General features: G+C 31.7%; 1 protein-coding gene across 1 annotated transcript in view; it reads right to left on the bottom strand.

Annotated features, from left to right (window-relative positions):
* Window positions 1-17,728, bottom strand: part of LOC118187580 (meteorin-like protein) — an 81,302-nt gene extending 63,574 nt beyond the window's left edge. The window contains exon 1 of the mRNA XM_085819529.1: window positions 17,301-17,728. Within this exon, the coding sequence (XP_085675655.1) occupies window positions 17,301-17,407 (107 nt within the window). The 5' untranslated portion in view covers window positions 17,408-17,728. The remainder of the gene's footprint in view (window positions 1-17,300) is intronic.
* Between the last annotated feature and the right edge of the window lie 7,237 nt (window positions 17,729-24,965).

Here is a 24,965-nt window from a genome sequence, read left to right as displayed (position 1 = left end):
TATTCGAAATAACTTTAAAATGAGAATTTTTCATTGGAATACTTTTGGGTGATGTTCAAAAGATGATTTTGAACCTTTCTATTTGTTATTAAGTGCTCGGGAACAAGATTAGTTTTGCGATTTTAATTTTCACGTTTGGAAACATTTTCTTTTCCTTCTGTTTGCATCTGCCTTTCATTAAACCTATTTTTTGAAAAACTGGATTTTTAAAATTTTTGAAAAACTGAATTAAACTTTTCTATTACGAAAAACACTTATAACTTAAAATAAAATATATTACTAGTATAATTTTATGAAGTTTTTCGCAAATATTCCATGAAATATCGTGAATTAAATAAACTAAAAGTTTAGGTTTATGTATGTATCTAAATGTTTTTTTCAAACAATTTTGTAAATGAAAACATAAATTTCTCGAATAGCTAGTGCACACACACAGGTATACTTAATAAACGTTTAACCTTAGCACTTAGAATTTTAGTCCGTTTAATTGTTTATACCCTAAATAAATACGAGTGAAAAAAAATAAAACTAAAATATTGATATTTTTATGCCAATTATGCATAGAATCACTCACATTCAATGACGTTTGATTTAACATTACTTAATATGTTTGGCAGCTATGGTAAGCATATACCTTTATAAGTGTTGCATTAATATTCTTCCCCTTCGTTACTGCAATATTAATCTGTTCAATACATTGAAAAAAGTTTTCAATCTTAGTTGACATTTTTTACGCATAAGTAAAAACACTATTTACTGCGTTTATTATTCATACCAGCAGGTAAGTCCGCCAGATAAGCGGGCTGCGACCAAAACAAAATTTATAATTTCTACGTATACCTGAAAAGAAAATGAATAAAAACATTTCATTATGAATAAAATCAGTTTATTCTTTCCAAACTACAACCAATTCGTTGTTCCCAAACCAGGAAACAAAAATTTCTGACACTTTAGGTTAATAATTATATGTGTGACGATTTTAATTCATTATTTGAATTTAAAACAATAAAACAATTTTTCCTCAATATCAATAAAAGAATTAACGTGGTAAATAACATATCTTTTCATTGTAATTTTGTAAAACTTGCGAATTTTGATCAACAAACTCTGCAATTTGAAAGCGAGCAGTGGCAACACTTTTTGAAATAAAGCAGATTTTTTTTTTTTTTTTATCTTCAGCGTGCGAGACTGTTGCCAGTCAGAAAAATGAGTGCGAAAATTAGCGTTTTCAGAATTTTTTATTAATATCTCGGCTGATTAAAGTCATGAAAAGATGCAAATGGTCGAAATGGCTTCCCTAGAATTTTTGGAATTCAGAGGTAAGTCTCCCCGCTATTCCGAAGGAGGTGATGTCACAAATAAACAAGCAGACAGAAGCAACAAACAGACATTTAATAGAATATATTAACTTGGAATGTTAAATTTTGGCTGGAAGATATTAATCGCGTGATTGATCTCGTGATGCATTTACAAAAATCAGGAATTTTGTCTTACATGCTTTCCAGTTAAACGAACCACGGATAGAGGAGATCACGACCGCATTATTTCCCAAAGAGGCAAATGAAACCCACATCCTCTCTGTACCACTCCATTCACGGTCATTTCCTGCACAAAGAACGTCCGCATTAGACGAATGACATCCGAACATTTTCCAAATCGACCGGCTCCTCAATCCGATTCAATCAGGACACATCGCAGCATCCATAATGGCGTTTATTGCCGCCATCCTTTTTTACGATTACTCCCGCAACAAAACGCAGCAACGCGTGGGACTTTTATTGGACCGATTGCAAACGCTTTCAAGAAAAGCAGACGATAAAAACAAAACAAAGAAGTTATGGGCTGTTACTCAAAAGCTTTGCTATTAAAACCATTTTAATTCAAAAGTAACGGCCGAGCGAACGTATAGTCATTCGAATAGTAAAAGCAGATACAATGCAGGATTTACGTATAAGGGCTACACAAGCTATAGCTTAGACTCCCCCCCCCCAAATTAAAATATAATATAACAGGCTTTTAAAAGGCCCCACATCTCAAATAGCTTAAGGCCTTATCAAGTCTAAATCTGTCCCTGAGCAGATAAATTGCGCTTTAAACTTAAGAGATTGAAGATGAAATGCGCAGAAAGACATTACGCATATCTCAGCAACTTTTAAAATGTTATAAGGTATTTCTCCCGCCTTCTTAGTATGCCTTCGTAGTGTAGTGGTCGGCACGCTCGACGCGAATTCGAGAGATCCGTGGTTCGAGTCCTGGCGAGAGCATTGCATATTTTTCATCTCTCCTGCTTCGAAATAACCTAATGTCTCTACAATGTCACAATATTAGTACAGTATTACAGTATCTCTAGTTATCTTTTAACGACTTAAACGTTCAAAAGAACTTAATTCAAATCAACTGGAGAAAGCTAATCCGCGAATTCGCTACAGTCAACAAAAGCAGTTTTCTAAACAAACTCTTAAAATAACAACTAAGCTAACTAACTGAATTGAGAGGTTTTCCTCCTTTTTATAAGCTTTTTAAATAACGCGCGAGAAAGTTCTAGCAGTTTCTCGAAATCAAAAGGAGATATTAAATATTAAATGCACGTGCTCTTGTATTTTTAACTTTCCGGCTTAGCTTTCTTTTAATATTCGTCACGCTCGTTTCGTTTTAAATTTTAAAAAGGCAGGCCTTAACTTTATAATTTTTTGGCTCTTTTGAATATGATAACATTACCTTAAACCTTAACTGGAGGGTAATGAAGGATATAAAAGAGTAGAGAAATTATTGTAAATTTTTATTGTAAATATTTTGTAAATATGTATATTTAATCAATACTGGATTCTTTCCTTTTACTAATAAAGGGCCAACTCTTTTCAAAAGTCTCAATTATAGCCGGAATTGAGTGAAGATTTTAATCTTCTAAAGGAATTTTTGAGAAATTTCTGGGAATTTTTAGAGGTTTTTTAAGGACTTCATTTCAAAAAAATTTTGGGAAATTTTACTTTAAAACTTTAATATTAAAACATTTCAGTTTTTCTTAATTACTTTAATTTTTTGCAATTTTCACAAAATATCTTTCACTTAATTTTTTTAACAATTTTCACAATTTTTCAACAGAACACACATTTCAAATTACATACAGTTTACATTTTTTTCACATACCACTTTAATTTTTTTCACATACCACTTCACTTTAATTTCAAGCAAACATACATCTGTTGATTGGCTCAGTTACTTAACTCCCTAAATAATTAATATTTCTATCTTTAGGATTTTTAATTTAATTTAATTTAATTAATATTAATATTTACAAAAAAATTTTTTACTATAACAAAGATAACAGCTTGACACTCAACTTTACCTACATAAGCGCCATCTATATAATTTGAAGAACACACTTACTTCTCTTTCACAACACTTTTGCAGAGCCCAACACTCATATAGTAGGTAAGTTAGAATTAAAACTTACCATTTACTTGCTTTAAGTATTTTTTTAAAAAAAAATTTATGTAGTATCTAAGTATTTTCTAAATATGAAATTATATTTTTAAATATATATTTATTTTAAAATTGTGAATTAGTTCTTTTTGTTTTTTTATTTCTTATTGGTTTATATGGATTATGTATAGTTCTTTTATAGTTTCTTTTTATTGATATGCATATTCGTGTAGGGGAAGTTTCTGTAGACAAGGATTTCTAAAATACATTGGTTTCTAGATTTTTTTTATTATTTTATAAAAAATTAATTTTTAAAAAATTTAATTTTTTTAGAAAAAGTTTAATTTTTGACTTTACTTGCATGTTTCTCAAAAGACTTAATTAGTATTTTCCTTTTTGAACTTTAATTCTTAAATGTTAATACTTAAATGTTAATTTCTAAGGGTACCACTTTATTGGAATTACTCTTGGTTTTGACTTTTACCCTTGCCTGCATGAATGACGAAACACGAATTGAATGATTGGAGAGTTAGGTTTGGAGGCAACTTGCCCTTGATAAGTCTGTCTCCTGCCTACTCTACGATCATTCACATATGCATTTTTTTAAAAAATTGTTTAATTTAATTTTAATTTATTAAATTAGTAGATTTATTTTCATGGATAGATTTTACACTTGATTTATGCTTCTGAATTTAAATGATATTGTAAATTAGTTCGAGAATTAAATCTTTTACATATTTGCATATTTTAAAAATTTTTTAAAAATTATTTTTGCTTTTTTCCTTTTTTTTAGAATTTAAATTTGTTTTTCTACTTTTTTACTTTTATACGTATTTGTTTGCAAAGAATATTTAATTAAATATGTATTTTAATTTAATTTTTTTAATTAAACTCAATTTATTCTTTTGAAACAATATATATATATATATATATATATATATATGAAAAAAAAAGGAATAATGAAAAGAAAGGAGAGATTATGTTTAAAAACGCATTTGTACGTAAGAAAATGAAGAAATTGAAAACACATTGGTATTTCAATTTTAAACCGCTACAGACGTATTCAGTTCATCAATGTTTATGTTTACAGGTACAGGCACATAAACAGGCGGGACGCTAGAATTTTACCATAGTTTGTACAAGTATAGCTCCACCTCACTACCTGTGCAGCTTTGCCTTAATTTTAAGAGAAAACACCGGGGGGTGGGTAAATAATGTTTCCGGAAATGAGAGTTACTGAATTTCCGGAATTATTTAAAAAATGCTTAATTCATTCCACGAACTCATCGATAACATCAATATTACATAGGGGGCAGGAATTATTAAAGACAGATCACAGAGGACTGGGGAAAAAAAGGGTTGAATGCTTAATTCATTCGATTCGTTGAAGAATCGGAGGTTACTCGTATATTATATTATAATACTGAACTAATATGCGCTTTCTTCTGAATTAGTTCACTTCAGAAGTAAAAAACAATATTCAATTAAATTTTCCTACTAGTTCAATATCCTTTTTCCAATTCCTTTTTTTTTTTTTTTTTTTCTTCTAATTTTTACTGACTTTATAGAACTGACCGATGTTCTGAACTATTATAGTGGAAGCTCAATCATTTTCGTTTAAATAACCGGGACAAAGCCCAGGATGTAATCACCAGTCCCGAAACTAACCGGGCTCATCCGAGATGTTTGTTAACCCTAAACATACAATGAAGTCGCCAATGCAACATTTTAAAACGGTATTTCTAGGTTACCGTTTAGTTAAAAAGAAGGCTTCAATATCTTCAGTTGAAACAAGTCCTGACAACTTTACTATTCATTAAGCAACGATTATTGCATTTAAATGCGCCCAACACTGTAAATTCTTTCTGTTACCCTCGACCCCGCTTTCAGTTCCCGTGAGAAGAAAAATAAAAAACCCTACACAAGGAAGAACTAGAGCGATACCGCAGGCGAGAGTCCGGCGCATGCTCAGTGGTCTCGAATGAAGGGAAGGACGATGCCTCAGAGCGGCAACATAAAAAACAAATAAGCAAAATGGTTCGAAGGTTACAGGTTCCCGGAGTATCGTCGGTAAACCGGTATCGTCTTCGCTTTTGTAGACAAAACAGCAGGAAATATTTGACGATCGCTCATAAAAATTTTTTATAACTTTCTTGATAATATTTTCCAATGATGCTAATATTATAAAACCTCAAGGCAAACATCTCTCTCAAACGACCACTTCTGAAAGTGACCAGTTTCTCTGGAGAGCATAATGAATTACTGAATATCGAGGATTGTCATGCTCTCTAAATTGATCATCTCCAGAGAAATCCAATATCGTTTATAACCGTGAGTCTTCCAGATCAATTTCACTGAAGGCTATGTCACTTGGATATGACAAAACATACGAGCGGGATTTGCCTAAAGAGACGGATACCTTCGTGGAAGACTTTTTAAGGAAAACTGGCTCGTATTCAAGTCACACACGAGGAAACGCTACGTCAAACCTCCCAGATTCAGCGGTCTTAACCACTGGTTTACTGGTGAGACCAAGAAATTTCATTAAAATAACAGTATTAAAAAAAAAACCTGATATTGTGTTTCCTCCCCCCTCCCACAGAAATAAAAACAAATTATTAAACTCATAATTAGGAGATGTGCTCATGAATTATTTTGTACTCAAGTATATTTTGTTACTATTAATTATGCATTAGAAGCACATTTTATGACTAAAAACAAAAGCGCAAATTTTTACAAAAATTATGATGTAGATATCTTATTTGTATCGCGGTAAAAAATGCAAGGTTAACTGTCTAAAGCAGTGATTATCAATCTTTTTTTTTTTTTTTTTTTTTTTTTTTTGTCGCGGCATACTTTTATCGATGTCAAAATTTGGCGGCACACAAAGAAAAAGATAAGTTGTTTACGTTCCTATAATACACTGTGTAAAATAGTTTATGTTAGTAATTTTGAATATAAAATAATATGTGCAACAAAAACAGCAGTGCGTTTATTAAGAGATTAATTACAAGTTAATAATAAGAATACTTTTAATGAGAAATTAGAGCTTGATGGTTCTGATAATTTCATTTTTATTTGGTCGTAAAAATGACAATGCTACTCTCATATCGTTTTATACATTTAACAGTCTCGATCTTTTTTTCGTTTTTGTGTTGGTTAATACTGAAAATCCGAATTCCCACAAATAAGGTGTAGAAAACTGTATAATATTTTTAAAGCTTTTGGCCATCGTGGGATAATCGCATCTAATGTTCATCCAAAATGAATTAACTAATTCTTCCGAATATTTTAAAATTAAATCTCGATTATTAGAAAGCGAAATTAGTTCTTTCTCTTCGTTCAAAGTTAGTTCAAATGCAGAAGCCTTCGACCCCCAAATCGGCTTGGATACCACAACTGGCGCGCTTATTGATGTCTTAAAAAGCGAATTTCACCAATCCTCATGAGTACCGTATACTGGGATTAAACCCATTATAATTTTTACTATATACATTTCTAAAATTTGGCGGCACAGTAGAAATGTATACAAAAAGTGCCGCGCAGTGGTTGAGAATCACTGGTTTAAAGGAAGGGACGCCTTCGTGGAGGAGTTCTCGATCATATTCTCGTTTCATATGAGAAAAATTGGCAATAGCTCCCATGCGGCTAGCCCGTTCACAAGTATTCGAATCCGGATCAAATTACCTAGTGTTCGGCGATATTACCATTCTGTCGCTGGTGGGCTATAGATATATTACAGATCACATGAATTACTATAACATTACTTAGGTGTTTTTAAAAAATGAAAAAATATAAATTATTAAAATGTATGTATATCGATTAAAAGTACGTTTTTATACTGGTCAATTAGTTAAAACAATGAACTTTTTATCCGAAAGAAAAACATTACCGGAAAACCGAATGACAATACAACTGAGAACTTCCGGTTTCCCAGTGGATGCTAAAATGAAAGAACTCAACTTTTCAATAATGAAAAAGCTGAAGATGTTTCTAATGTCGAAGTTGGAGGGAAGATTCAAAAGACTAAAATTTCATCATGTCTAATATTCTGATTGAGAAAAATTATCAACAAGCAACAAGACCTAAATATTAAAGAAAAACAAAGATTGGATTATTAAGCTCATTACAAAATGGAATGCATAGCAATAATTCGGCTCACTGAAGTTTTTTGCATTATCCAATTAAGAGTTGCTATTTATCAAGTGCCTAAAACATAGTTTTGTGTCTCGCGGATACGGAAGCATTCGGAAAATTTCTTAAAGAATGAAAGCATAAATATCCTTTTTATTTATATATTAATCGCTACCATTTATTATCATTTGCTCCAAAATGCCAGAAGGGCTATTAATTTCGTTTTCACATTTTGCGTTGAAAACTTTAAAAGTCTGAATCACTTTTCAAATTGTTGCCACCCAATATTATCGCCCTTTATTATATTTAAAGAAATTAAATAATGAAGAATCTGCATAAATGTATGTATCTTTCTCCCATTGTGATAAAATAACGGTACCTAAAGCCATCCAATTTTGGATGAAGTAACCCTACAGCCATTATAGGCATCTGGAAGCCCAAATTTTAAATTTGGAATTTGTTTTATTATCAATTTCACATTTTGTAAAACTTTAACGAATTTTTGATTAACAAAATCCAGGATTTCAAAGAGAGCAATGGCAACCTTGTACGGGAAAAACAATCTCCAGCGCATGAGACTGCTTATCGAAAATTCTAAAGATAGGCTCATTTTAAAATTATTTTGCAATATTGCTGTTGAAGTGAATTTTATGGTTTAAGTGCAAAGAGCATCATATTTAATACATAAAGGTAACACACAAAATGTTTAAAAAAAAAAAAAAATCTCTTTGGACTCAGAGTTTTTTTTTTTTTTTCTTTTTTTAAATTTATTTTCTGTTTCATATTTTGTAAAACATTTATGAGTTTTTAATTAAGAAACTCCACGATTTCAAAGGCAGAATGGCAACACTGTACGGAAAAAAAAAAAAAAAAAATTATCTTCAGCGCGCGAGTCTGTGTATCGGAAATTCTAAAGATATGCCTTTTTTATATATTTTGTGATATTACTATTGAATTGAATTTAATGGTTTAAGTGCGAAGAACATGATACTTTATAAATAAAGTAACACACCAAAAAAACGCCCCTTTCGGCGTAATATAAAATCTGAAAACATTTTTTTTTTCTTTTTTGTAATTCAATTGCAATTAACAGAGGTTTCTAATTAAATGGTCGTAGCTTCTTAAGAGTAATTTAATTACTTTTTTTAAATTCATCAAAACTCTGATACCGCACAGAAAATACATGCAAAATCCTTCATGCAATCAGAACATGTCTGAATAATGAACAGAAGGAAGACTAACCGTTCACGTTTTGACTCTGAGACGACTGAAGATCTTTGCAGCAGAGATTTAATGTGGTGTATTCAATTATGGCAAAGCATGCGAGGGCTATCTGCCTAAGAGGAGGGATGTCTTCATGGAGGGCTTTCTGAGGAAAGCTGTTTTATATACACGTTACACATGGAGAAATCCATGAAAAAGCCCCTGCAACTTCCCGTTCGCCGAGATTCGAAACCCGGACCGAAGAAGCGAAAGAACAAATGTAACTAACTATACTTCATAAAAAATTCGTTCAAAAGTATAAATTTATTGGTAAATTCTTCAATTATTCATTTATTGGTTTTTCATTGTTAGAACGCAGCTTGAAGTTTTCAAGCTGCCAAATCTAATCAGTACACACACATTCAAAAAGCATCGCTAAAATAAGACTCCTCTATTATGAGACAAGGTTGAAAAGAACGGAAATATTAGCGCAAATATTTACTGAAATAGAAGACTTCATTCACGTAATAACCCCGTGGGGCAATTCTCCGCATTCTTTCGAATATCAGCTTCATTACTTATGCTAGTAATGTGTCTTCCTTCTTCAGTGCAACCCAATCACGGGTTAACAAATGCTTTGGAGAAGTCTGAGAAAACTTCTCTTACCAAATCAAAGAAGGAAATGGCAATCAATTCTCATGATCGGTACGCAACCTCTAGTAGAAAAGGAAAACAAACAAACAAACAAAAAAAAAAAAAAAAAAAAAAAAAAAGGCACATAATTAAAAAAAGTCAATATTTTTTTTTAGTTTTTGTGTTTGTTTTATTTTCAAATGACTTTGACTCGATTTTTAAATAAACATTCTGACATCTGTCTATTGGGTATTGATGATTTGTGGTATTTAGATTCCAAAAAAACTTTTATTTTGTGAAACGATTTTGTTTATATATTTTTTGAGTGAATGGGTTTATATATATTTTGGGTGAAATTCATTGCTTTTTTTCTCTCGCATTCTGGAGGGGGGGGAGAAGTTTTCGGATTTTATATTACGTTCAAAGGAGCTTTTTTTTATTTATTTATTTTTATAACGTTTTCTATGTTACCTTTATTTATTAAATATCACGTTCTTCGCATTTAAACCATAAAATTCATTTTAACAGAAATATCACAAAATATTTAAAAGAGCATATCATTAGAATTTCCGACACACAGTCTCGCGCGCTGGAGATAAAAATGTTTTAAAATGTAAAATTCCGAGAACCCGGAATTCTTAAATTATTTCACCATGTGAAGAATATATGCTTACTGAGTTCTACCCATAAAAAGAACGTCTCCAGATTCTTTTTTTAGCACAAAGGGGCGTTAGACCCAAAGGATTATTAGTCTCAAAACGGCATTTTGTGTCGTTTCACTTTCTGCGTTGGTTCACTTTTTAAACTATTGCCATCAAATTTTATCGCAATATATTGTATTGTATATATACAAATATATTTTATTATACTTAAAAAAACTAAATAATGAAGAACCCACGTGAATGCATGAATGTTTCTCGCATTGTGAAGAAACAACGCACCCAGAACCATCAACGTAGTCCTCCAAACGAATATGGGCACTTGAAGGCCCGAATTCTCAATGTATTTTATTTCAAATTTTGTAAAATATTAACGAATTTTTGATTTGCAAACTCAACGATTTGAAAGCCAGCAATGGCAACACTGTACTTAAGAAAACATTTTAACCTCCAGCGCGTGAGACTGTGTATCGGAAATTCTAAAGCTATGCTGTTTTTAAATATTTTGTGACATTGTCGTTGAATTGAATTTTATGTGGAATATAATATTTAATAAATAAAGGTAACACACAAAAGCTAAAAAAACACCCCTTTGGGCGTAATATAAAAACTGAAGGCTATTTTCCTCCGTTTCCTTTTTTTCTAATTCTGAGATAGAATTCACGGTTACAGGATGCAAAAGCTTACTTTGTTTAAAATGATCTTTCTAACCGATACGTCTTCACTGAAATGCTTGGCTGGAATATATTTTAAGGGCTATTTGACAAAGAGCTGATAAGGAAGAAGTAGACCCAACCTTCATCGCAGGATCTTCGTTCCCGTACCCCCCAGAAAATTTATTTCTTGCAAACTGCGCTCAGAACAAGCCAAGAAGGGAGATAATGTTGATGACTGCAGATAACAAGACTGCGAGTTGTGATTTGTTTACTGTTCCAGAGAAGTGTACAGAAACGATGAGAAACAGCTCTTTCAATCCAATTCTTTGGAACATGTAGAATCGACGTTGTTTATTTTCAAAGAGTTTATTATCACGCAAAGTTTGATCTAAGAATAAAATAATTTCGTGAAAAGACAGATAACTATTTGAGTGCAATTGTATGCCTTTAAAAACAAATCTGAAAAGATTTTAATTGTTGTCCAAAAGACTCTTTTAAAGATTAACATAGTTTATCAGTAAAAGTAGAGATTATGCACAAAGTTGGCCCAGGCGGCAGCGAAACATTTTATAGCATACTAGATGAACATACATTTAAACTAACATGAGAACATTATATATATAATATATATATATATATCTTCTATATTTTAAAAGTGAAAATATATCGAAAACAAATATGAAAGCCTTCAGATTTTATATTATGTCCAAAGGGACTTTTTTTTTTTTTTAATTTACATACACGTTTCGAAAGCATTTAGGCTAAAAATATTTAAAAAACAGACTACCTTTAGAATTTCCGATAGACACTCGCGCGCTGGAGATAATTTTTCTTTTCCCCCGTTCAGTGTTGTCACTGCTTGCTTTGAAATCATTGAATTTGTTAATCAAAAATTCCTTAAAGTTTAAAAAAATTTAAAACACACAATAAAATATTTAAAAACAGATTTTCTTTAGAATCTTTAGATTTTTGATGAACAGTCTCGTAGCTGGAGTTTTTGTGTTTCTTTTTTTGTGTGTGTACAGTGTTGCCACTGCTCGCTTTGAATTCGTTTATCAATCAAAAATTTGCTTAAGTTTTACAAAGTATAAATTACACAATAAAACAAATTTGAAATTCAAAATTCGGGCTTCGAGGTGTCAATATTCGGGTGGAGGGATACGTTATTCAAAATCCGATAGCTAAATTTGTTAATCAGTAACAAGACACATAAATTCTGTCGGATAAATGTCTTATAATCTCCGTTATCTTATATCTCGATTTTACGGTTAGTAAACGACTTTTTTTTAGTACTCGGATTCGAGAATAATTTAGAATTAGTCCCACCTCTAGTCCGCCGGCTATGAAGAATACACAAATTCATTCTTTAAATTCAGCACTTTTAATGTCTTGTGTTTGCAATGATGGTATTAAAGTTGTATGTCATAAAAATACCTCATTAATTAAAAGTGTTTCCAAGAATATTTTTGTGGCATTTAAGTTTTCACTCTAATACCTCCTGAACTTCTTAACAAGAAATCATGATTTTAATCATGAATTAAGATACATTTAAGAAAGTACAAAAATCAAAATCATACTTTTCACAATAATACAATAACTTTTGGCACAAAGGGGCAATTTACACAGAAGGGCTATTAATTTCGTTTTGGCATTTTGTGTTGGATCACTATAAAGGATGTTTTACTTTTCAGATTGTTGCCATCAATTATTAGAACCCTGTATTATATTTAAAAAAAATAAATAATGAAGAAGCTGCATGAATGTAGTATGTATGTTTCCCGCAAGGTGAAAAAACAACGGCACCTAGAGAGAGACATCAAATTTTGAATAAAGTAGTCTTCCACTCGAATATGGAATTTATTTAGAAAATTTGGAATTTATTTTATTATCTGTTTCCTATTTTGTAAAATTTTAACGAATTTTTGATTAACAAACTCAACGATTTTAAAGCGAGCAACGGCAACACTGGTACGGGGGAAAAAAAATTATTTCCAGCGCGCAGGCTTGTTTATCTGAAATTCTAACGATACGCTCTTTTTAAATTATTTTGTGATATTGCTGTTGAACTGAATTTTATGGTTTAAGTGCGAAGAACATGATACTTAATAAATAAAATGAACACACAAAACGTTAAAAAAACACCCTTTTAGGCGTAATATAAAATCTGAAGATTTTCCGATTTCTTTTTTTTTTTTTTTTAATTGTCCAAAGATCTGATCTGTGTTATTCTCATATTAAGCGGGGAACTGAAAAAAATTATCTTAAAATAATGCGACTGCAGTAAGTAGTGATTCGATTTTTTTTAAGATAATGAAATATTTTCAAAACTTAATGAAATGCAATATAAAAGAATGTAAGTTTATAAGTTTTGTGGCAATTCGACAATTACAGTAAGAGGAAAACATTATGAAGTTTACAGTAAAATTATCCGTTTGATTAGAATTTGTTTAGTTCACATTTTAAACAAACTTCGAACAACAGGCACTGCAAAAAGCAACACCATGGGGTTTTTTTTTTTTTTTTTTAGTCCAAAGGGATTTGAATCCCGAAGGACTATTAGTTTCGTTTTGGCATTTTGCGTCGGACGGATAAATGTCGGTTCACTTTTCAAACTGTTGCCATAAAATGTTAGAGTCCTGCATTATATTTGAAGAAATTAAATAATGAAAATCTGCGTAAATGTATGTATATTTCTCACATTGTCATAAAATAACGGTACATAGAGTCATCGAATTTTGAATAACGTAATCCTCCAACGAATATGAGCATGTGGAAGACCAAATTTGAAATTTGAAATTTGTTTTATGATCGATTTCCTATTTTTTAAAACTTTGACGAATTTTTGATTAACAAACTCAAGGATTTCAAAGCGAGCAATGGCAACGTTGTGCAGAAAAAACATTTTTATCTCCAGCGCGTGAGTCTGTATCGGAAATTCTAAAGATATGCTCGTTTTAAAACTATTTTGCGATATTGCTGTTGCACTGGATCTTATGGTTTAAGTGCGAGGAACATGATATTTAATAAAGAAAGGTAACACACAAAATGTTAAAAAACGCCCCTTTGGACGTAATTTAAAATCTGAAACATTTCAGATTTTTTTTTTTTTTTTAATTTTTTAAAGAAAAAAGAAGAAACGCAAAGAGACGAAAAATCGCAATGCTGGGACGTCTTTACTAACAATAGAAAACGTAAATATGAATGCAGAAAGAAGACAATAATTCAAGCAAATCGCAGAATTTTTTCGCGAATTTATTATAACACTGAATTATTGAATTATGCATGCATTTAAAAAAGAATTGTAGATAATAAAAAAGCGAAGACCACGATTGAAGATTATGAAGTGAAGATGTGACGATCGAAGATATCAATTAATTTAACACTGTACAGTAATGTGTAATATTTGCATTAAAAATTAAGTAAATAAAAACGGTTATTCTATCATATAAGTATCTACGGGAATGAGGATCAAATCGTGCAAAAATTTTTCTTACATGATTTCAGCTTAAGTTTTGTAAATTAAATTTTTGTACAAAATTGTCTTAGAATAAAGCAAAGATACATCATGTGATTCTTTAATCGCAGAAATATGCCTACGACGAATGGGATGTTTTGACGACTAAGTATCGCCTCTATAATATTCACATATAATATGCTCCTTAATTTTTCTCAATCGCATCTTTTTTTTCGTAGAAAATATTTCGCGGCGACTGAAAATTATACAGTATAGAAAAAATAAATCAAGGCTTCAAAAGAATATATCATTAGTATGTTTCAAAACAAATATCAGTAATTCTAAATTAAATAATTCATTTTATTTAAAAATTTACTCGTCCAGATAGTTTCTTGATTTTACTGTAACACGTCGATTTTTATTTTCCAAGTAATGATAAAATGAAAATGCAGTCTCGCGCACTGGGGGGGGGGATGTTGTTTTTTCATACAGCGTTTTTTTTTAATGTAATAAATAATAATCTATTTCAAAACGATGTCCAATGGAAAAAAAAAAAAAAAAAACCCTACCTTCACTTTAAAAAAGGAAAAAATATTACAAATTTTAGAATGAAGCTGAAGTATTTATCTTTAGCCACCTTTTCTGTGATGGCTTTCCATAAGGTTTCAATATGCCCAGTATTAGAAATCACGTCCTGCGTTTGGGAACAGAACTGTCAAAGCATAAGTTAAGGGCGGACTGAATTGACTTGAGATGCCAGAAATTATAGCTATTCCCTGAATGGTCATCTTGCTATGTAAGACCATATAGAAATTAACAAAAATCACTCCGACCGATATAAAACTTAGGAATTATGAAAGACAAACCCTCAAGCTCGTAGTTCCGTATTACTGGGAATGAAGAGGTAGAGATTCAATAGCTTTATTAAATGTTTTAACAGAGGAATGGGAATTCACTATAAAGCTTTAACGAAAATACTTCGAGATAAATCTGATAATTAATCTGATGAATTAACAAATTGAATCCCCTTAAATAAATCTGATAACGCATGTTTCCGACTAATTGACATTAAGAAACATTTGCTTTGATCACAATTTTTCTGCTCCCAGATTTAATTCCGTTAATCCATTTTAAAGTATAACTTTTTTGGTTAAATTTTATTTTTGTACACAATTTGTAACGAAGTAATTTTTTAGTTTCGCAGCGCAGTGCCGCACATGATAATTCATATATCTTTCGTAACAAATGTGAATCAACCATACCAATATTTTTCTCGAGTTGTCGCCAAAATAAATTTACATAATATTCTTTTTACGCAGGCCCTTCAGGCAGCCGGGTTACTTTCCTGTATTCAGTGTGTGTGGGGGGGGGGACTAAAAAAAATCTGAAAGCTTTCAGATTTTACATTACGTCCAAAGGGGGGTAAAAGTTTACAATTGGGTGCCCCTTGTTTTTTGGCGATTCTTTTTTCACACCAGGAAGGCACAATTTCAAGATGGCTGCTACACAAAACCAAAATAAGAAGTCAAAGAATTGCACAAACTCTGTGTCCATGTGCACATCGATAAGTTTTCACTTAAAAAAACATCCTAGAATTGCACAAACTAGGCATTGCGCACTGCCTTAAATTCTTAAATTTGTTCATGTATACATCAATCTATTTTCATTTAAATAAAATCAGGAAGCTAAAACAAAGTTAAAACTATCATGGTAACCAGAAGTGAGGTTTCATCCCCAAAATTTAAAAAAAATTGTCGCTAATCAAAAGGGCACCCAATTCTACAGCAATATCGCAAAATAATTTTAAAATGAGCATATCTTTAGAATTTCCGATATGCAGTCTCGCGCGCTGGGGGGGGGGGAAGGAGGTAATTTTTTTTTTTTTTCCCGTACAGTGTTGCCATGCCTCATTTTCAAATCGGTGAACTTGTTAATCAAAAGTTCGTTAAAGTTTTACAAAATATGAAATAGATAATAAAACAAATTCCAAATTAGGGCTTCCAGATGCCCATATTCGATGGAGGATTACATTATTCAAAATTCGATGGCGCTAGGTACCGTTGCTTTATCACACTACGAGAAACATAGATACATTTATACAGATTCTTCATTATTTAATTTCTTTAAATATAATACAGGGCTGCAATATTTGGTACCAACAGTTTGAAAAGTGAATCTAGGCAAAATGCCAAAACTAAACTAATAGCTAAAAAAACTCACAGATGCGCCGCACCTACTGAAAGATTAAAAAACATAAATAAATCCCAATATTACTAAAGGTCGTTTGAATTATTCTAACCCTGCAGTAATGCTTAAATAATAAAAAATGAATATCACTGGTTTCTCCCTTTTTTACAAATAATGTCACAAAGATTTTTTTTTCCAAAGTTAATAGAGATTTTAGGTACAGAAAATAATTTATTAAAGAATACAATTTATTTATTGTCTAAAGACCTAACAGACTACCATCACTCTCAAAGTAATGTTTTTCTTATTACAATTATTACTATTAGGAGTAGTAATGTTTACTATCATACCTTGCTCAGACGACAATATTTCATGCAAATATTTCTAAATATGTATAGTCCAGAATCAGTATCACTAATTAAAGATACGTTTATTCTTTGACTTGAACTTGCGCATGCTCAATTATTGTCAAAATTCACCGTTTGGAATTAATTTCAGAATAATTTGCTCCTGAAGATAGATGGTTCTTTGTCATTCGAAATGCATTGAATCCTTCTTAAATCTGAAATTTAAGGAAGGAGGGGGGGGGGACCTGAAGATGATTTTTAGTTGCCAAATAGAAAATTTAGGATCTAGAAGCAGAGCCCGGTATTCTTATACTTGGGTGATTATAATACTCTTACAGACTATTTTTTATTAAATTCTTTAAAGTGCCGTACATTTTGAAGATTTTTCTTTTCTACGCTATTCAGGAGAAATTGAAAAGCAGTTTAATATAAAAAGTCTCCGAAACGCTAAAATACAATGGAAAAAAATAATAATAACCAAACTAACAGTATAAGAATATTCAGTAAACAACTAAAATTCATAAATATTAAGCAGAAAAAAAGTTTAAAAAATACAAACTCAAAACGTAAATAAATTGGAAAAATATAAAAGTTATTTAGTTACCTTCCAACCCAGTCACATATATCTGAAGACTGCCCACATACTACTCGAGGCTTAGAAAGTACCAAGACAAGTGAGGTAAAAATTGAGGAGAACACAGATAGTAACATTTCCCGTTAGGCCAAAGCGATCAAATCCATTGAAGCTCGGTATTGTACCGAGCAAGCATCACTCCTTCAACCTGTTGCTTTAAATTCGCTCGTCTTGCCAATAGCACAGATGCACGATTATTTTCAAAATTTAATGTCATTAGTAAACACACGTCTCAATTCCCAACGTATTGCAAAGTGGTGTTTGATATTTTACGAACTCACAAATCGACGCGAAACATATTGAAAATCGAGACCACTGACAACCCACTCTCTCAACCTCTCTCCATAGTTCACGCTGCAGAACTTCCGAATAACAAGTGGTAGTTGCAAAAAACTCTAGGCCAATAGCGGGCGTAAGCCTGTGTTGACATCACGTGACGCCATGGGCGCGAAATTCTCGACTGAAATTATTTATACTGTCGCCATCTGCCGATACGAAGAGAAAGCTTTGTTTTGTCCATCTAAATTTTAGGTAGTGCTGCCATCTATTGATGAATTTTGTAATTAAAATGTTTATGTTTTAATTCGGAGTTATTCATACTGATGCATTTTATTACAAATTTGTTTTCGAGATTTTTTTTTCCATAAAAATAAAAGAGCAAATTTAATACAAATTTCATCTAAACATTTTTCTGTTTCAATCTGTGATTGATTAATTGGTACTTCAAATGCTTTGCGTTTGTACACTTCTAAAATCAGTATCTTAGAGTTTAAGCTAAGAGTTGAAAACTTCATTATTAACCCAAAGGAGCGTTATCCCTGAAGAGTTATTATTCTCGAAATGGCATTCTTCTTTGAATCTCTTTTTAAAATGTCGCCACAAAATATTATCGCTCTGTATAAATTTTGAAAAATCTGCATGAATGTATGTATGTTTTTCGCACTTCGAGAAAAAGACAGTATCTAGAGCCATCAAATTTTGAATTACCTAATCCTCCACCCGAATATGGGCACCTAGAAACTCGAAGCCTTTTTCACAGTGGGAGAAACATTACATACATTCCTGCAAATTCTTCATTATTTAGTTTCTTTAAATGTAATACGGAACGATAATATTTGGTGGCAACAGTTTGAAAAGTGATTCAAACCTTTATAGTGATTCAACGCAAAATGCTCTTTTGAGACTAAAAGCTTTTCTGTATTGACGCCCCTTTGGGCTAAAAATGCATTCGCCTTGCCTAGCTCTAATATAAGGTAGTAAATGCGGGCTAGTATCTTTCCTCAAGATATTCATCTGACTCCTATATATAAAAGAACAGAAGCATGTACACTGCTCATGTTCTCTCATAGTATTTTGAATAAATAATTATTGACCGAGATTTTATGAAGTTAATGGTTTTGATAACCTCAGCGAGAGCAGTTTTATAACTGGGGTATAATTTTATAATTTTTTTGCAGCAAGTGCTTAAATTTGGATCATGCAATGGCTACAATTACAATTTATGGCGATATTTGTCATATGCTATACGTTAATTATGCCACTTAATGGCCTTCGCTTCATCTGTACAGGTATCTGTGTAGTTGTCTCATGGCATTTTGTTTTCTTCCAGAAAAGAATTTAGGAGACAAAATATTTTTACTTTAGTACATTTTGTGCAGATTTACATAACAAAAGATCTTTTAATAATGCGTTTTCGTGTGCTCATACCTAACGATGATAGATATGGTGTTGTCACAATTGGCAGTCTACTAAATTTCGTTTGTTAGTTTATGAGTTTTATACTAGATGGCACCACCTCTTTTTCAGACTTGTTGCTTTTACATGTGCTTTTCCCGTTGAATTTGCGAATAGTTTTTATAATGCTAATTGCTTTTTAAGAAACATAAGATATGCCTTCACGGACTATAAGAAAACAACGATCGAAAAGCGACTCAAATTTCGGTGGGGATAGGACACTCCAGTCCAGGCGCCCGTTGCAACGAACGTCTCGTTCAAGGATCCATCTTTGTTATCAATTTACTCTCAAATAAATTTCACGCTTACATTACAAAAAGTTAAAATAGGAAGCAAATGAAATAACTGTTATCTTAACCGGCAACAGTGTTTAATTTATCTCTCATAAATTCATTCTCTCTCTCTCTTTTTTTTTAATACTCTGCTTACAACAAGTTGTTTGTAAATAAGCTTTGAGACAACTAACAGTATTATCTATCGGCGCTTTAGATACCAAGAAATCATGGCTTTTACAGAAATTTGTTAATAACTAAATACGAATAATTTCTTCGGAAAGAGCACAGACATAGCCTTCCGTCCATTGCTTCTTTAAAAGCGCTATTTTGCAAGAAAACAAAAATGTTAAGTAGCAGACAATAATTTCCACTTTCAAAAATATAGTTCCAGTTACAAAAAAATTTACAAAGTAAGCGGTTTTTTTTTTTACCGCAAAGCAAAGTGGTCTAAAAGGTGTGCGAACAGGCTGTGAATAATTATTTCGTTGAACCTTTTTATAAATGTTCCTGCTCATTTAATCTTTTCGCATTCTAGTTGTTTTCCAAGTTTGTTCTCGAATATTTTGATTTTCTATTATTAATTTACCTCGAAAACTTTCAAGAGTATACTGTTCTCGTTTCAGTCATTGTGGCATCCTTTTAAATGCTGTCAAAAGTATTATTTGTACCATAAATGTTCTTCAAAATTGCTAGTGGTATCAGACTAATTGTATTCGTTACTATCAATGTTAATTTCTGTTTCAGATTCGTCATCACTTTCGTCATGTAATCAGTAGCGCCATTTTTTCCCTCTAATTTAGCATTTTTTTTTTTTTTTTTTTTCCTAGGAATGACACACTGAATGAGGACGCCATGAATAAGTGCAGAGGACAAAGGAATAACCACAATAGATCAGCAAGCACGGGACAAAGGTGGCTATTCCACAAAATTTTTAAACTCCTTCTTAGGTTTGCAAGAGATTACTCGGGAATTAGTTCTTTGCACTCTGATATTGTAAACTGATAAAGTTTTCTCTATATAGATACTATTCACTGTGTTGTTTGATTTTGTTGTTTCTTTCTGTTAGGTTCACTAAATACATACTGAGTCATGTCACACTTCTGATGACTAAACAGTGCAAAGGGTAGTTAGTCACAACAGCAAGAATGAAATCTGAGCCGTTTTATCTCTTGTTTAGCGAACTTAATTTAACATTGAATTTCTACAATTAATATAGTACTTTAACAACACAAATATATTATACGTAAAAGTGCGACATAATTTGCGAAAAGGAAAGATCTGATATAATAAATTTTAAAACTAATCTCAGAAATTTACATATAGGAAACACTTAGAAAAGTTTAGTGTTTTAATGTAATACACTATTTGTAAAGTTATAATAATTAAAAAATGTGTTCTATATAATTAAAACGTGGTTATGGAAGTATGACATCATTTATAACGTGGCGCTAAGTACCACGCATGGCAGTAAGTAATTATTTTGTGAATAATTTCGAAAACTAGCTGAGCACGATGAAAGTACTGCAGTAAAATGCATAAAATCAATTCTTTTTCACATTATCTTTTAACATTAAAAACAACAAAAAGTTAATTATATCTACCAAATAAACCTGACTCCCTAAATTAAAATTTCTAAGCAGTGAGACAAAAATAAGATGACTTTTGATAATGGCTCTTGCTTCCGCACTCTTTGTAATACAAATAAAAGTTAATCTCCTGCCAGTATTTCTTTTTGTTCATAGCATTTAAATTAAGCTTTTATTATTACATATTAATTATTACCGATATCATTCACTTTAATGTGCAACAAACAGTGTTTACCTGAATATGTAGCACAGACGATGTGTTTAGTGAACAGAATTAAAAAAATGATCGCGAAAATCCTTAAGACAAACAAACGCTATGCGGACAACAAACTCTTTCGTCAGTTTTTCTTGATAACACTAGATACGATAGAATGTGAAACCATTCACCACAGAATATATTCAATGATTTCGAAGTACCATATCAATAAAAACACGCTAAAAACTGTTAATATTTTTAATAAAAAAAGAAATAACTAAAACTGCAAGCTATTAGCATAAAAGAATCATTTATTTAGAAAGGTTTACTGAAACACATAGCAATGAATCGGGGGGAAGGGAGATCAGCGCACAAGAACTCATTAAAGAAGAATTACACGAGCAAGGTCAGGGTGAGAAAGACTGAGAATTTCTTGTCGTCACATTAAACGTTTGCTGCGACGTGTATGTGACGTCCGTACGACATTCACATCCACATCACAATGCGACATTTCTGCGCATTGCGATGTGGTCACAAATGTAATGTGAAGAAAATGCAACATTGAGAGGTCACTGCAACGTTATAGCAACTAAGTGTGCTGTGTGGGATTTTTCAAAGAAAATAGAAGAGATAATACTCATTTACATGCTAACGTAGAGTGTATGTTAAGCTGCATTCAGACGACGGTATAAAGGGCATAAGTGGTTTAAGCCGAGCTTGCGTTGCCAGGCAACCAGTCTGTGCCAAAGAATATGAAGGACAAGCTCTCGTAGACATAATGTAAACCAGCCTCAAGTGACTTTCGAATCGAAGCGAACATGCGGTGAAGCAAACGCGCAGGGTGCTGGCGAAATTCCTTCTACTTGAAATGTTAGTGAAGCATAGAGCGTAAATCTGCTATCTGAGAATTAGCTTTTGCTCTTATTTATGCTTAAAATCTTTATTCTGCAATGTACTTTGCATACTTTTTTTTTATTTTACATTATTATTATATTTATTTATTTATTTATTTTTTTTTTATTTTATTAAGTGTTCAATTAACAATTAATCATTTTGGCTCTTAAATATTTAATAAATGGTTGCTATTATATTAATATTTCTAATGTAATACTGTATTAAATTATGCTTTCATGTTAAATGTCTATGATTATATATTCCCATAAATAAACTCATAGATGTAACATTTATTATTATTAAAATAATTAAAAATGCAGCGCAACGTAGCGCTTCAATAACCCTTTGCAATGGCAATTTGGCAGCAGCGTTAAGAGTATTTTTAATCTTATCAGTGTTGCTAGTGTCGATAGAAGCTTCAGCCAACTTAATAAATAAAAAGAAAAATCCGAAAGGTGTTAGATTTTAACGGTCGCACAAAAGGGTTTGTTAGGGTTTTTTATGTTCACGCTGAGCTCGCAGTCTACTACTTTGCTGTTACAGTCATTCCTACTAACTTTTTTTTTTGTGTGTGTGTGTGTGTCTTTTTAGCGTTATTGTTAAGTATAATTTTCTTCGCGCTTATGCCATATACAATTGTACAGCAAAAATAAATAAATAAAGCAACATATCAGTACAATTCATAATTCCCGATACAACGTTAAGTGTTGCCTTGCAATTTTCTGCTTTTTCAGTCTTTTCTCAGTTCATCATATCAATGCTAAATTTCGCGTTTTCAATGACACTAAAAATTTCTTTTATGAAGATTTCATTCGTTGAGAGGGGAGACAGGTATTGTATAATAATACTTTGTTAAATAGGATGTACGCGTAGCGAATTATCGTAACATGTACACTGCCCTTCACCCTCCCCCCAACAAAAGGGGACAGTTTTATACCTTCCGCTCTGCCGGGTCGATTGACGAAATTCAACTTGCGTTTTCCACGTCTCGAGAGAGCGACTTAGGATATGTATTAGATTTATATATAGCAATGTTCTAATAGGTATTTTGACACAAAATAAGACTTTTTCTTAAATGACATGTCCCCCCTTTTTCTTCCCATATTTCGATTCTATCACTCATTATGCTAAACTGCCAAGTTTTGTCAAATTCGCACGAGTGGTTTTTAAAAAATTAGCTCTCAAAATTTTAGCTATTCAGTGTTGATTGATTTTGATATAATATATTTATTAATATCACTTTTTTTATTAAAATCACTTGATTCTTCCATTTATATTTTAAAATTAATTTCATTTCAAATAAAATTCACTCATTTTTTATGATTTATTTTTTAAATTTGTATTTTAAAATAATTTTTATAAATTTTTCAAAAAATTTTTTGATTTATAAATATGTTGTCATCATCTTAAAGTAGATGTATTTCTAAGCATACCTGCAAAAACTTAGAGTTTTTTATTAAAAATTTCCTAAGATATACGTGAATTTACATTTAGGCACGCTTTGACATTTGCCGTATAAGCGATGATAAAGAAAATGTGGTGTACGCACTTTGTGAAAATTATTTGAAAGTATGAAAGGACTTTTTTTCCTCTCGTGAACAAAGAAAAAAGTCAAAGGAAAATAGGTGGCTATAAATTAAGTTCGCCAAGTGAATTATTCTTGTTGCAAACTGAAAAAAATTCGCCAAGATAAATTTTTAATTTCTCATTCAAAATTACAAAATTTAATATCTAGACTTAATCCGAGTCGTAAAATCGAAATATGGAAAAAAAAAATGGTATGTTATTTTAGGAAAAGTCCGATTTTCTGTCAAAATACCTATGTTAGAACAATTTGCTATATATAAATCTAATATATATCCTAAGTCGCGCTTTCGAGACATGGAAAACGCAGCTTGAATTTCGACAATTGGCCCAGTAGAACGGGAGATACAGAACTGTCCTATTATTTGTCCAAAGCGATCTATTGTTTTCGTGCAAAGTCACTCTCCTAAGTCTCACTTTTCTACTAAGTCACTCTCCTGTCAGGAGAGAATAGAAAGGCCTCGCGTTGAGCACCGATGAGGTATCTCGCCGGAAGGTTCAATCCGGCCCGCGGTTAGAATTTTAATTTGCCGGTCCGAAGCAAATTAAAAGAAATATATATTTATATATTATACATCCATCTCCTTTTCCTCTTCGTTTAAATATTATTTTTTTTTCTTCCTTTTTTTTTCAAAGGACTGATGATGTTTTTACTTTCTATATTTTTTCTACAAAACATAAATTGACGGAAATAGCAAGCACAGACAGCTTTCAATCGGTGAGTGTTAAAAGCGGTAAGTTCTTTGTTAGTTATAGCTGTAAGATTGGCGTTAACAAGCGTTTTCGCTTTCTCGGGGAGCAGACATATGGGAATCTAATGTAGGTGAATTAGACCTCATAATGTAGCAGACTGCGCATTTTAAGCTCCAGCCAACGGCTTTTCTTTCGACGCGAGTTTTAATATTATTGATTGCATATGGAAAGAGTACGGACCTATAGCATTATTGTGAATAGCGGTGAAATTAATTAAAAGTATAGCGTAGCTTGTGCTTGTTTTGGGTTATTCGTAACATATTTCAACCCCAAAATGGCTACTAAAAAAACGTAAAGTTGATTCAGAGTGCCGTGCTTTTGTAGCAGTCTTCAAAGAATATAACATTTCCCGTCATTCCACATCTAAGCATAAGAATTCCAATTACGAAGCAATGTAAAAATATGAAACAAAACAAAGTGTAGAAAGTCTTTGTAAAAAATTATCAGGCCGACAAAATGTTTTCAAGAAGATAAACAGTATCCAGATCTCAAGATTTCAGTACCATTCAGACAGAATTGGAAATTTTTACCATGCTTTTCAACGTAAATTCTGAAGCAGTGTGTTCAGATTTCAAGCTTGAATTAATTGAGTTGCAATCTAACAACCATCTCA

The sequence above is a fragment of the Stegodyphus dumicola genome, chromosome 6 (assembly GCF_044657685.1).
Source record: "Stegodyphus dumicola isolate Sdum_Otavi_A_Nest chromosome 6, ASM4465768v1".
Lineage (NCBI taxonomy): Eukaryota > Metazoa > Arthropoda > Arachnida > Araneae > Eresidae > Stegodyphus > Stegodyphus dumicola.
The sequence above is the reverse complement of the archived record's forward strand: the minus strand, read 5'-3'. Positions and strand labels throughout refer to the sequence as shown.